Here is a 9,287-nt window from a genome sequence, read left to right on the forward strand (position 1 = left end):
ATTTTAAGTTAATGCAAACACAGGATTCAGCTGTTATGTCTGCACTCTGAAACAGTAGACCTTGATCCAATAATAAGGTGTGCACAGCAGTCTGCTTGTTTACGTGTCTTTGCTACCCTGCAGTGATGGTCTGCCAGCAAGTTTTCCTTACATGTAAAGGGGGGAAATCTTAATGAAGTTATGGTAGCAAATCTGTGACTGTTAAGTAAACAATGTTTTCATGTTGCAGTTACAAATATTTGTAAGGGAAGGTATTTGAACTCCAAAATGTGAAATCTGAAACTCAGGGCATTTAAAGGGCGGTGGCTAAAGCCTAACACACAGAAAACAAAAATCCTAAATGCTTAGGATGTCTGAAAGTTCCTCACTTACAGCTCTCAAACCAGGCAAGGTTTCTTGAGAGCTCAGGATATTCTGTGTGGGACCTCAGTGAGCCTGAGCATTTCCAAATACCTGCTCTGCAGGTTTTTCAGGACCATCAGTAATGGTAAAAGCTTATTTCAAAAAGCAAAAATCTCAAAAGGTTTTCTATGTGGTGCTCAGTTTAATTTTTTTCCCCACAGCTGCTAATTTTTCATAGGCCATAGATGAGCCATACCTTCTTCTCTTAGTCTTATTACTACAGTCCAGCAAGGAGCATTCAATTTGCTTTTGAAACATTAACCTAGAAGAAAACCATTCAAAAGCAAGGCTTGGCACATGTACAGATGAGCCAAAAAGCATCAGCTTTTTTCCAGGAGCAAGGTTCCAGCTGGAACTCAGCATCTCCATGAACTTTAAGTGCAGCAGAAGGGAGCAACGTGCCAAAAGGTTCTTGCAGATTGAGGCCAAGGTGCTTGGGGATCAGGCTGGAGCTAGGAAACCTGAAGGCATCTTCTGTAATAGACAGCACCTTCCTGGATTATTGCTTTGTGATTTTTTTTATTTTTTTTTTTCCCTACGAGTCACGAGCAATTGGGTGAAACTCTGTCCCTCCCCAGGGTGCCGGTGTGGGCAGGGCGGGTTCGGGGGGCACCACACTCCACGTGCTGCCCCTGCCGTGCCCTCAGGCGTGCTGTGCCATCGCAGGCTGGGATGCAGCAAGATGGAGAGGTGCCTCCAGCTCCGCTGTGTGTCTGCGTGGTTCTGTCGTGTGGAACTGTTTCCAAGTCTCAGCTGCTGATAGTTTTGGGGGGGTGGTGTTAAGCATTATTCGTCAGGCTTCAAATTGCAAAGTGGTTAAACAGAGCAACAACCCGAGCCTGTCACTGAGCAGCCCAGGCTGTGGGCAGCCGCCCCTTTCATTGCAAGGACTCATTAATGACAAAATCTAGTGCTGCTGAATTGGATACAGGTAAGATAGGTAACTGCAGGACAGTGTTCATACCTTGTACAGAGCTGGAAGTCGAGCCATCCATCTGCCACAGTCTCTGGTTCTCCCTACATAACTTCAGTACAAAGTTCTTGTATTCACTGGGCATCTACAGTGAACAGAGACATTGGCAATCCATGCTACATTAAACCTTGCTAGGAATATTTACAGACTTTAGCATAGACTGAAGTATTTCTGTGTATAAAACCTGTGGTTTAGGAATATCCTTCCTGTCTCTTCACCAGTTAGAGTCTTGTTGGTAATTATTTACGTGTAAAGAGGAAAAGCACTGAAAAGAGACTTCAGGCATAAGAGGTTGTTGGGAGCCCCAGCTTCACTTGCCTGATCTAATTCTAGTTAGCTACTCCACACAGATGTGCTAGGGATGCGAAGTTCCAAATAAATGTGGAGGTAGCAGGAGGGTCACAAAGTAGGCCTGGACTGTGGTTGTTCAGAGGACATGAAAAAGCAGAGGTGCAAGACTAGCGAGCAGAGAGTCTGGTATAGCAAGGATTCTTCCCGACTCAGAATGCCACTTTGACTTCTTCAGAAGAGCTCCAACGTTTAAACAGCCTGAGAACATATAAACATAATTCTGGCACTTCCATTACCCATGCTTGAAGGCTATGCTATGCCATGGTGACTAGCCAGAACGGTGCAAAAATCTCTTTTGTAGGGCAGCTTTATTTAACTTTTGAAAAAATAAGGTCAGAAATTTAGGCCAATTAGTGTGAGCAAAGCTCAGCAGGTTAGCATCTCCCTTATGCAACCAGATCTCTAATTACTATCTGAATATTTTAAACACTTTATACAGTCCTTTGAAGGATGATTTTTCTCTAACAAGGATCTTGTATGCTGTTTCTCAGATGTTTTAGCATTTAAGAGCTGCGTGTGTTTTCTGTCTTAATTTGCAATTCTGTCCCCTCTTCATCTTCAATAAAATATTTGAGTAAATTTTCCCTTGTACTTACAATTGCCGTTGGAATTACGGGTTGTAAGTTCAGTAAGTTGCCTGGGTTAGGAAACTGTAATGAGCTCCTTAATTATATAGATAAGCACCATATTCTAGATGTGTGTTTCATGGGTATGCAGTTTATTACCTTTGTAGATCTGCCTTGGCTAAGGCAGCCGAGACATACACTTGTTAAATTGAAGCAGGACTTGCTGTTTTGGAGATAGTGCTGATTCTAATGCCTTAATTTATTCTGCTTGCTTCTAATGTGTTAATTTATTTTGTTTACACAGAGACTTCGCTTATGTGGCAAGAGACAAAGACACGAGAATTCTGAAATGTCATGTGTTTCGATGTGACACGCCCGCAAAAGCCATCGCTACAAGTTTACATGAAATCTGCTCAAAGGCAAGTGGATTTAAAGTCACCTGCATTCGTCTGTTTAGAGGTCCCTGAGCCTAATACATACAATCAGCATTGTATGCAGTGTTAGTTTAGTTTATATGACTGGCAATGAGAAATGGTGTAGAGAGTTTGTAAAGGAAAGGATGCAAATGGATGGGAGTAATCGGAAGGTGAGCATTTAGATTTGAGGAGGATTTTATGTCCTCTTGATTTTACAAGTGTGTATAGAGACTGAAGGTTTTCTTAAATAATAAAGAAGCTGCGGGTTCAAAATGGAAAAAGAACTCACGACTTCAATTAATAATAAATGGTGATGTTAAACTCTATAAATAAATCAGACCTTGTTTGAATGGTATTATTTAATGGTATTATCCTGCAGGACAGACAGAAAAATAGTTGCTAATGTTATTCTGCCCACTTAAAAGAAATCAGGAAAAAGAGAGGGTTTAAGTTACTCTAGTTGCAAATACTAACAGATCTTAGTTCCTGCTTGTGGTGGTGTAATCCAGTACTCCAGTACTCCAGTAATACTGGAGAGGACTGTTCAGTCGTTTTAATTTACAGATTTGCCACCATTCCCTGGTTATTAATTTTGGTTTTCTTGCTTGATCAGTTCATAAGCGTCCTCTATACAGTCATTTCCTGCAGCGGTAGCAAGGCAGCACGTCCTTTGCAGCAGGCAAATCTGATTGAAACTTTATAGCGAAGCAGTTAAACCAGTCTACTTGAAACTGTTTTTTATTCTTTTATTGAGTTGTGGAGGATTTTGAGGCTACATCCCCCTTTTTAAAAATATTATGCTGCTCATTTTGGTTTTCCTTAAAACACGTCAGTTTGACATCACTGATTCCATTCATTAACACAAAGACAGAATGCAAAAAGCAAATGACAGGCATACAGTAAATCAGCAGAATTTTAAAACCTGATGGTTTCCTAACTAGCTTTTCTGGAAGAGCCGGGACTCACGAGGAGGGACAAGTTACAGATGGATAATTGATAAGGTTATTCATCCCCACAGCCCACTTTTCCTGTGGTGCAGATCCCCTTCTGTAGCCCGTTGTATAGCCCAAAGATTTTTCATTTTTACAACACCGCAGACGTGGCTACGTTTCCTGCAAACGCCGTGAGCATTCACACAGTGTGCCTTTCTGTAACCTGCTGGGCAGCGGCGTTTTGCCCGGGGCAGAAGGTAGCCCAGCCGCTGTGTGAGGCCTGGCAGGTCTGTCCAGGCCTGGGTGCCTGAGGAAACGCGGGTTGGTGGGACTGAGGGAGCTGCTCCGGGTGGCCTGGGGGCTGCGGGCTGTGCCTGCTGAGGCTCAGCACCAGAGACTGCAGCAGAAGCCTAGACCTATTATGTCCCTCCTCTTTCTCCTCCCAACTCTCAATTTGTGCAGTTTCTGGCAAGTCTAGCGGGGAAAAACGTGCTACACCAGCCCTACCACAGCTGCTTTTATCCAGTAAGGTCAACATCAAGTAAATGCCCCAGTAGCTACAGGCAGGGGTATCGGAAGGGGAGTTGAGCTGTCCCATATGTAACTATAATGTGAAACTCTTGGCATTAATTTTGGATAAAAGAGCAACTAAGCGTTTAAAGCCATAGAGCCATAGCGAATAATAACACAGAATAAAACAGGATAGTGTTCTTAAGTAGAGCATGTTCCTTCAGAATTCAGCAATACATGTAATCCTGATTCAGGGAAGCACTTGGCATGTGCTAACTGACACGCTGGGCCTCTTTGCTGAGGCAGGGCTTCTTCCTAAGCAAGTGTGTATCATTTTTCATCTTCAGGGGCGAATACTATCATGTGGCCCTGTAACAGAAAATACTTTCAAAATATAAAACCTGGAAAAAAAAAAAAAAAAAGGGAGAAACTTGCTAGAAGCGTCTTCAGATGAAGTGTCATCTGCTGGAACACCAGTTATCTTTATAGCTTAATTACTGTTAACAGTCATAGAGTAAAGAAGCAAATAGCAATGCTTCATATGTGAGCTGTGGAAAACCTCTGTAGCTTCCCTGGGTCCCTTCTCAGTCATATATTTGTAGGGAATAATCATCCAAAGTGGTTATTTTGAAGTGGGTTGGTTTTTTCCTCTTTTGCTAATATACATTTTGGTGGAAGAGCAGGTTGTATTTTGCGTGGGATTTTTCATTCCAAGAGAAACATAAAAACGGAAGAAAAAAATTATACACAGCAGAAGATAGATCAGAAAGGAACATGAATAATGAACGCTTTTCTCTGCGTGTTAAATATTTATGTTTCTTGCTATATTACTCCTCACTGCAATTTTGCTCTTGATAAAAACAGCTAGAGTTTTTTTTCCTCCCCCATGTCTCATCTAGTGGACACCACTTAAGTTCTTTATGTAGCTAAGGAATGGTGAATAAACTGGAGGAAAATTAAAGTTGTTATTTAAAAAGAATAACCGGTTCATATAGCTTCTGACTTATTTCAGAGTTGAGAAACTAGGGTTGTAATAGGAGTAAATTCATACTTCTAATTGCTACTGTACTATATTTTTTTAAAAAAATGCTGTATTATCGCTGTCTTCTTCAGATTATGGCCGAACGGAAGAATGCTAAAGCCATGGCTTGCAGCTCATTGCAAGAGAGGACGAACGTCACCCTTGATGTTCCTCTGCAAGGTACTCTGTGTTACAGTTAGTATCCTTGGCACGGTCCTATTTTAGATATGTTTTGTTTCTGCTGCTGCTTTTGACCAAGATGGAGCATGGTGGTTGGAGAGGTCAGAAGGGTAATCCTGTCTTTTAATTACTGTATCTGACTGTAACCTGTTCCTGTATTATGTTAAACATTTTTATTAGTTATGACAGTAATGGAGTCCTACTCAGTTATGTCAACTTGTGCATTTCCGTTTTTATTTTGAAATATAAATGTTGCAAACACAGTCTTACTTATTTATGTCTACTTTCACTTATTGTCCTTTTCAAATCAAAATACCTCCTAATTTGAGACTGCACAAGTTGACCAAATCTTATTTAAAAATATACTCCAGTTAGTCACTTGGATTCAGAGGAGCTGTAGGAGGACTCCTTCTAGGTTTCAGCATCTATTTTAACAATTTCCAAGGCAAGGGGGTGCAAGTGGGTCATCATCCAACTAAAGGGTCTTTTGTACACTCTATTTTGCATACCTTTATTAGTCATAGCTTAAGAGTTGTTATTTTGAAAGTATTCCAAGAGAACCTACTTTGTGTTAGATTTACAGGAAATTATATGCTTTTAGATCCACCAGTTTGTACTGAGTACCTTACTCCTGATTCATACATCAGCTTGTGTAATTGTCTGCTCAGACAGTAGTATCAAATACTCATAGGCTGTGCTTAACGTATTAACAGGGATGGTGTCAAAAACAGATTCCAGGTTTTACATAGTTACACAGTGAAACTTAGGTCTGTGTGTCTCAGAGACACATTCAGATATATTTTCTGGTTTTTAATATGCCAGCAATATAATGTGACCTTATTCTTAGCATTGATCAACAATCAAGTCATGCAAAGTTATCTCTAATTCCTTTAGAAATTATTGAGCATTGTTCTTGTCAGAAGGAGTAAAAATTTTTTTTAATCAGTATAATACCTTCAGAGTACAACTACTGGGTAAACTGGTTTATGTTACTGATGAAATAAAAGTGGTTTTGACTTCTGTGTATGCTGATTAACAGAAATTGATTTTTGTTCCCATGCAGTAGATTTCCCAACACCAAAGACAGAACTGGTGCAGAAGTTCCACGTCCAGTACCTGGGCATGCTACCTGTAGCTAAACCTGTGGGTATGTATCACTTAAGTGACTTCCAAAGTAACTTGCATAAACTCTGACGGCTGGACTCCGGCTAGCCAAGTATAAATGCATGATTTGCAAAGGGTAGCAACTCTTGTGCTTCATACGGGTCAGGCATGAAGACATCAAATATTCAGGGCCTCATCTGAAGATGTGTTTTGCAACCAGAGTATTTTGGGAGCTGCCAAGAAGGCAGTGGTTTTTTCTGCTTGTCATGGTTTGAACCCGGCCAGCAGCCAAACCACACACAGCCGCTCACTCGCACTCCCCCTGCCCAGGGGATGGGGAAGGGGGTTGGAGAGGTGAAGGGAGACTCATAGATTGAGAGAAAAATGGTTTCATAATTGTAATAAGATAAAACAATAATAGAAAGTACAAACGGGAAATGCCCAGTATGATCGCTCACACCTGCTGAGTGATACCCAGCCTGTTCCTGGCTGGCAATCCCAAAATAACAGGGTCCTGTAGTCACAGTCCCAGAAGTGAGAGAGAGCTCCCTCCTTCCCGGCCTACCCTCCTTTATATACTGAGCATGATGTTACATGATATGGAATATTCCACTGGCCAGGCTGGGTCGGTGCTCTGGCCGTGCTCCCTCTCAGCTCCTCATACACCGGCACACGGCCAGGACACAGGGAGTTGGAGAGTCCTTGATCTCTCGGCAGCAACTGAAAACCTCGTTGTGTTATCAACATTCTTCTCATACCAAATCCCATACTGAATCCAAAGCACAGCACTATTCTAGCTACTAAGAAGAAAAATTAATTCTATCCCAGCCCAAAGCAGGAGGCTGCTGCTTTCTCTGAATATGAGCTCTGCTACTAATGAGAATGGCCCTAGAGAACTGAAATGACGTGGCAGCTGAACAAGATGCTATCCTGCTTTCTCTAAGCCAGAGGCACCCGTTTTGTGTTTGCAGAGGAAGAAGACCCTTCCTTCCACCATCAAACTAATTTTAATGTGGAGTCCAAAACAACCTGTTTTCTGTACCACTATGTGAAAATAAAAATGTTGTTATTGTTTACTTTTGTATTTATTTTTCATTATTGCATTTTCTTCTCTGTTAGGGATGGATACTCTGAACAGTGCCATTGAAAGTCTAATGGCTTCCTCTAGCAAAGAAGACTGGATGCCAGTTACCATGAACGTTGCTGATGCTACTGTCACGGTCATTAGTGAACGAGTAAGGCTGTCTTGTTTAAAATGCATTTAACATAATATGAGTGTTGAAAACCAGGAACACAGAAACACTAGTAGAAGGAATTAATTTGCACTAGAATCCGTTTGTTTATTTTGCATGTTAGTTCTTTACAGAATCTGCAGAGGCTCTTACTGCTTGTGTCAGCTTCAGCTTTATTTACCATTCCAAGCATCTTCTCAGAAATAAATTACTATAAGTATTCACTAGATACTTAAAACAAATTCAGTGTTATACTTTCTAGGAATTTTGAGCCTAAAATGCTGTGGGTTAAGCCCTAAGTAGCAATCCTAAATTCTAAACTGTATTTACCTTATTCTTGGTATGGAAGCCAAGAGTAATAGTAAAATCTGCGTTTCACATCATTGTCCTTTTGTAGAGCATTTTCCACAGAGATTAATACAATGAAACTTTCAAAGAATGTCTTTTATACGGGTGTTGATGAGGTACTAAATCAGCATCTCTATAGCACACCAGTGATAGGAGAGCATGTTTTGGAGCCATGATAGCCATGGTGTTTTGTTTCTTCATAAACCAAGCAGTTTTTAAAATGCACTGTATGCTTGCTCAATGCTAATGCTCAAAGCCTTGGTCTTCTGGTGGTAGCCCAGAAGAGGAGATCCAGCCCAGGCCTGAGCACACTGGGTGTATGCAGATAGCTAAAAAAGATTTCCACAATACTGCATCAGTGTCCATCCTTCCCACCGTTTAATAATCAACTTAAAATTGATCATAAAGTTCCACGGAATATCCAGTAGTGACGCTCAGTCATTTGATTCACAACCAGAATGAAGAGGAAGTCCTGGTGGAGTGTCGTGTGCGGTTCCTGTCCTTCATGGGAGTAGGCAAGGACGTTCACACATTCGCCTTCATTATGGATACAGGAAACCAGCATTTTGAGTGCCACATTTTTTGGTGTGAACCAAATGCAGGCAATGTATCGGAAGCTGTTCAGGCTGCTTGTATGGTAAGTGACCTTCTTCAGAGGTGCCTAATAGCACTTAGATTTTTCACTGCCTCCATAAATAATTGTCTTTCCAAATTTGCAATTATAGGAATTTCAAGACAGAAAAAGAACAGATAAGAATAGGAATTGGGATTCGGATATATTTAATCAATTAAAACCCAGACATTTTTAAGTTTGAAGTGCCTGTTTAGTGAACAATGCCCCTTTAATCATCTTCCCTCCTAACCTCTACAACATCTGTGTGAGAAATCTTTTTCTTTCACTGCACAGGTTATCTAATGATGGGAAAACATTTTGTTCAGAGTTGTATTATACAACCCAGTGACAGTGCGGTGAAAATAATCCTTGTTCAAGAACAGCTGAACCCAGAAAACTTATTTTTCAGTTTACCAAGGCCTGTTAATATGATTTAGTATCCCTTGTGTGTTAATGAACAGTTTCTGCCCACAGATTTACAGCCCAATGTCTCATTAACTTCAGCTGGGCTGTTTGTCACAGCCAAAATGGAGGGAGGCTTGACTCTTTTTAATGAGAAGGTATTAAAAGTGTTTTTAAAATGCTCTGTGAAAGTATTGGATACAGTGAGGACTGCAGAATGCTCCTGCTTTGTTGCAG

General features: G+C 41.0%; 1 protein-coding gene across 9 annotated transcripts in view; it reads left to right on the forward strand.

Moving 5' to 3' along the window:
• Positions 1-9,287, forward strand: part of APBB2 (amyloid beta precursor protein binding family B member 2) — a 192,726-nt gene that overhangs the window by 179,385 nt on the left and 4,054 nt on the right. For 8 of the 9 annotated variants that reach the window (XM_042807681.1, XM_032999128.2, XM_032999127.2 and 5 more), the window contains 5 exons: positions 2,597-2,711; positions 5,264-5,351; positions 6,415-6,498; positions 7,575-7,690; positions 8,493-8,672. In XM_042807681.1, coding sequence (XP_042663615.1) covers positions 2,597-2,711; positions 5,264-5,351; positions 6,415-6,498; positions 7,575-7,690; positions 8,493-8,672 — 583 coding nt within the window. Of the gene's footprint in view, positions 1-2,596; positions 2,712-5,263; positions 5,367-6,414; positions 6,499-7,574; positions 7,691-8,492; positions 8,673-9,287 lie in introns of all 9 variants that reach the window. The other variant, XM_042807680.1, reaches the window with a different exon arrangement.

This window comes from Tyto alba, unplaced genomic scaffold (genome assembly GCF_018691265.1).
Source record: "Tyto alba isolate M040663 unplaced genomic scaffold, T.alba_DEE_v4.0 Super-Scaffold_6, whole genome shotgun sequence".
In the NCBI taxonomy this organism is placed as follows: domain Eukaryota; kingdom Metazoa; phylum Chordata; class Aves; order Strigiformes; family Tytonidae; genus Tyto; species Tyto alba.